Genomic DNA, 5209 nt, shown 5'->3' with positions numbered 1-5209 from the left:
AAGTCACTGGAGAGAGAGAGAGAGAGAGAGAGAGAGAGAGAGAGAGAGAGAGAGAGAGAGACATGCAGTTATTAATGATCTTAGAATTATAAGTAAGTTCATTGTCATATATTTCCACTAACACACAAAGAGAGAGAGAGAGAGAGAGAGAGAGAGAGAGAGAGAGAGAGAGAGAGATGCAGTTACTGCTGATGTTCTTAGAATTGTAAATAAGTTCATTTTCTTATGTTTCCACTAATATCGATATGAGAGAGAGAGAGAGAGAGAGAGAGAGAGAGAGAGAGAGAGAGAGAGAGAGAGATGCAGTTATTACTGATGCTCTTAGAATTGTAAATAAGTTCTTTGTCTTATATTTCCGCTAATATCAATATGAGAGAGAGAGAGAGAGAGAGAGAGAGAGAGAGAGAGAGAGAGAGAGAGAGGGGGGAGAGGATGGAGAGAGAGAGATGCAGTTATTAATGATGTTCTTAGAATTGTAAATAAGTTCATTGCCATATATTTCCACTAAGAGAGAGAGAGAGAGAGAGAGAGAGAGGGAGAGAGAGAGAGAGAGATGCAGTTATTATTGATGTTCTTAGAATTGTAAATAAGTTCATTGTCTTATATTTCCACTAATATCAATATGAGAGAGAGAGAGAGAGAGAGAGAGAGAGAGAGAGAGAGAGAGAGAGAGAGAGAGAGAGAGGCCCATTATGAATACTGTCAATTCTAAAGTAATAAATTCAGACAAATGTTAATAAAACTTCATCATAACCCATACAAACATCCATTGCAATTTAGCTTCCAGCGAAAATGAGCACCTCCACAGAAGCCTGATCTACCCAGGTAATTCAATACCCCCTTTCTACCTGCCCACAGCTCCCAAGGTCAGCATTCCAGGCGGAACCGAGCTCCACGTGCGAAGCGGGAGCCCTGTCACAATCAAGTGTGTGGTTAGCCATGCTCTTCAGCCCCCAAGCTATGTGTTCTGGTATCATGTGAGTTTCTCTGCTCTTTGTAATTTTACCACACTCGTAGGTGGGTAGCGCCGTCAGTGCACCTCCCGTGGCGCACTGTAGTAGGCATTACTTAAGGTTCGCAGCAGCGTCCCTCTGGACCCTAGCTGCAGCCTCTTTCATTCCTTTAACTGTATATCCGTTCGTATTCTCTTTCTTCCATCTAACTTTCCACCCGCTCTAACAACAGTTTCATAGTGCAACTGCGAGGTTTTCCTCCCGGTACACCTTTCGAACCTTCTTGCTGGCAATTTCCTTTTCAGCGTAGTGTGACCTCATAGGTCCCAGCCCTTGGCCTTTGGTCTAAAATTTATATTCCTTCCTTCTATATCATAAAGTGATAATAGGATGTCTTCGGTCAATGATGATATATGAAGAGACATACAGAGACACGTTAGATTTTTGTAAGAATGGCAGAAGTCTACAGGAGTCATGCCACTGAATTTTCATGTAATTACAGGTAGATGCTGGCATTTCAAATTTAAGTAAGTCAGAATTGATCGAAGAAGCAATGACTCTAAATGAAAAATGAAACCATTTTGAGTGGTTTGTAGTAATATTAGTTGATTTAGAATGCTGTTCAACTCTTTTAATGTTATTGCTATTAGCAGCAGCATAGTAGAAAGAGCAGTAGCAGTCAGTCAATCATTATTATTATTACGAATAATAATAATAATAATAATAATAATAATAATTATTATTATTATTATTATTATTATTATTATTATTATTAATAATAATAATAATTATAATAATAACAATAATAATAATAATAATAATATTTATTATTATTACTATTATTATTATTATTATTATTATTATCATTATTATTATTATTATCATAATGTCACTGAAAAGGTCTAGGAACAATTACCTTTCAGAATCTGTTGATTTACCCATCATTCTGTAAACAAATTACACACAGATAAAAATGTAGGATATTAAAAAAAATATATAAAAACGCAGACAAATTAACCATCGACGCCTCCATCTTCTTCCGCAGGAGGACGCCCGAGTGCCAGAGATCTCCTTCACGGGCGTGGAGCAGGTGCCCCTGAAGAGGGTGTCGGCGGAGGCCAGCGTAGCCTCCCTCAACATCGACTCCGTCACCCAGTCACACGCAGGCAACTATACTTGCGCGCCCGCCGCCCTCACGTCGGTGTCAGTCATCCTCCACGTCCTTAATGGTGAGTTCCTGTCGAGGTCGAGGTCGAGGTCATGAGTCGAGCTGGATTTCACCTTCGGCTTAGGATTGAGACGAGCTGAGAAGCTGAGGGTTCAGGTTTCAGATCTTCCTGAACGTCGTTTCCTTAATCCTAGTTTGCACTGTTAAGCTTGGCACTGTACTGTCGAGGAGCATATTATATATATATATATATATATATATATATATATATATATATATATATATATATATATATATATATATATATATATATATATATATATATATATATATATATATATATATATATATATATATATATATATATATATATATATATATATATATATATATATATATATATATATTTATATATATATATACAAAATAGCCACATAAATTCACTGCGTATATATATTCATATTACTTGTATTAGGGTTCAATAAGACAGGGATGGTTTAGACTCCTTATTCAAGCTAATGAAATTTAAGAATCTGGACTCTAGACTTTCCCTGTCTTATTGCAACCTAATATATATATATATATATATATATATATATATATATATATATATATATATATATATATATATATATATATATATATGTGTGTGTGTGTGTGTGTGTGTGTGTGTGTGTGTATGTATTATATTATAAGTGATGCAGATCAATTAGAGACAACTACACAAACATCTTATGATTACAGGTGACCAAGACAACATATACGTTCATATATATTTCTTATCAGAACTCAATAAATGAAGTTGTGATGTTGTTAGCTGTCAATAGGATAAAGTATTTTCAATACAAGTACTGAGCTGCTTTACTACCACCTTTTTTCCTTTTCTATGATATAATTAAAAATTTTGCCTCTGTAAAATCTAGATCAAGGAAGGGTATCACTGACACAGAGTATCATGCTTGCTCTGTTTTTGTCACCGTTACTGAACAATCTTTGAAAGAACTTGAGAGATAATTAGCTTAAAAAAGACAATTAGCTTATGTAGTCGAAATAGAGAGCTAAGAAAAAAGCAAAGGTTAAAAGATAAATCACGAAAAACATGCACGCAGATAGGTATAGTGTGGAATGTAGCTCCTCCACCCCAGCTCAATAGAAAATATATATATATATATCCAGTTTAAAAACAGAAGTCAATAGGGAAACTAGTGAACTTTTTTCCTTGTGCATTAAAGAGAAGCAACACAGAAAGCCGGGACTTATATCGTCGACAATTGATCATCCGACACCTGTTCGCGACATCTGATGTTATATTGGTGTTTTAGTTTTAAGGTGGACCTATGCCAACAGGGGCCCTTGCTCTTGGGCAGCCCGTAATCGCGGAACCAGGTGGCAGTCTCGAATTAGGTGATTCACAGGTAATCAAGTTTCTCACGGGTCCTGTTCTATCCCCTTGCAGGAGAGCGGCCGGCAGCCATGCAGCATGGAACCAGCCCAGCTACGGGCCTCCTTCCAGATGCCTCCCACCTCCTCGCCAGCCTCCTCCTCCTCCAAGTCCTCAGCTTTCTCCTCCTCACCACACCCATCACCGCCACTCATCATCATCTTCCAAGCCCCGACGGGACGACTAGCATCCTCCGAAGTGGGAGCCTCCTCCGAAATGGAATGCCCCGGTGATGGCAATAGAGGAAAAGTTGCCAACAACTGTAATATTTAATTTTCCCTTTTTAGTATTTTTGTATGAGCTGGGCAGCAACGACGATACGATGTTTTGTACTATACACTGATATGGTCCCACAATTCCTCATTAGCTATTAAATAACCTGTGTCTCATGCTACTTATTACCAGCCGGAGGTGGTGAGATGTTTCTGTGTTCCGCCATATCGTTCAGGATTCGTGTTGTGTTCCTGTCCTGTACGTGTTTGTATTCTTGTACATAATGTAAAACAGATGATGATGATATTATGAACTGTTAAACTTCCATTACGCGTTGCAGATACGTAATTGTGATTTTTTGTGTTAATTGTACCTGGTGAGATTAGATTACAAGAGTCTCTAGATTACAAGAGGCTCTTTGAAGATGAATATTGATGAAGACAGTGGGTGGAATTTTTCAAAGTCCCAAGTTTTTCTTTTTCATTTCTAGTAATGAAGGAATGATTGATTGTCGAAGATCTGTGTGACTGCTGATCCAAGTCAGTAAGGATTATTTTCGACTTGAACTATTAAGAAAATGGATCTTGTGGTCTGAGTCTTCTCAGAAACTTCCTTGTTACTTTTTGTATTTTTGCAGAAAAAAAAAGCCAACCATTTACAAGAAAAAAAAAACACTCTTGAAAAGAGAAGAGACAGAACTAGCGACAGAACTAGCTTTCAGAAAACCAATTAATTTAAGAAAAGAAAAAAGTGATCAAAAGGACAGTTATACTAAGAACAATTTATTTATTGAAAAAAAAAGTTATGAAAGAGGAAATATTGCTATCTTCGTAAATACTGACAGTGACTTATGATGAGATCTGTTGCCTCTCGTGTCATTATGTCAACAATGAATGATTGTATTCGATGTTTACCTTATATATCACCACTTAGAGGAAATTGAAGACCATGCATGATCATCATTCATGTTGAGAACGCTTCTTTTTTATTTTTGTTTTTGTTTATCCCACAAAATCTCTCACATACTCATACACACACACTATATATATATATATATATATATATATATATACACATATATATATTATATATATATACATAAATATATGTTTATACATACACACACACACGCATATATATATATATATATATATATATATATATATATATATATATATATATATATATATATATATATATATATATATATATATACATATATATATATATATATATATATATATATATATATATATATATATATATATATATATATATATATATATAATTATATATATATATATATATATATATATATATATATATATATATATATATATATATATATAGTTAATTAAGTCTTTCTTGACCATTTAAATTTACAAATGAAAATATTGTCCTCTCATTTGCATATTAAATAATGCCGATTGTTAT

The 5209-nt window shown here is 34.8% G+C and overlaps 1 protein-coding gene across 1 annotated transcript in view; it reads left to right on the top strand.

Moving 5' to 3' along the window:
• Positions 1-4500, top strand: part of LOC136826730 (limbic system-associated membrane protein-like) — a 148504-nt gene extending 144004 nt beyond the window's left edge. Inside the window, exons 5-7 of the mRNA XM_067084134.1 lie at positions 859-977; positions 1999-2182; positions 3578-4500. Of these exons, the coding sequence (XP_066940235.1) occupies positions 859-977; positions 1999-2182; positions 3578-3795 (521 nt within the window). The 3' untranslated portion in view covers positions 3796-4500. The remainder of the gene's footprint in view (positions 1-858; positions 978-1998; positions 2183-3577) is intronic.
• Positions 4501-5209: the final 709 nt, after the last annotated feature.

This window comes from Macrobrachium rosenbergii, chromosome 41, assembly GCF_040412425.1.
Source record: "Macrobrachium rosenbergii isolate ZJJX-2024 chromosome 41, ASM4041242v1, whole genome shotgun sequence".
Classification (NCBI taxonomy): Eukaryota; Metazoa; Arthropoda; class Malacostraca; order Decapoda; family Palaemonidae; genus Macrobrachium; species Macrobrachium rosenbergii.
This window is presented reverse-complemented; position numbering and strand designations above follow the sequence as displayed.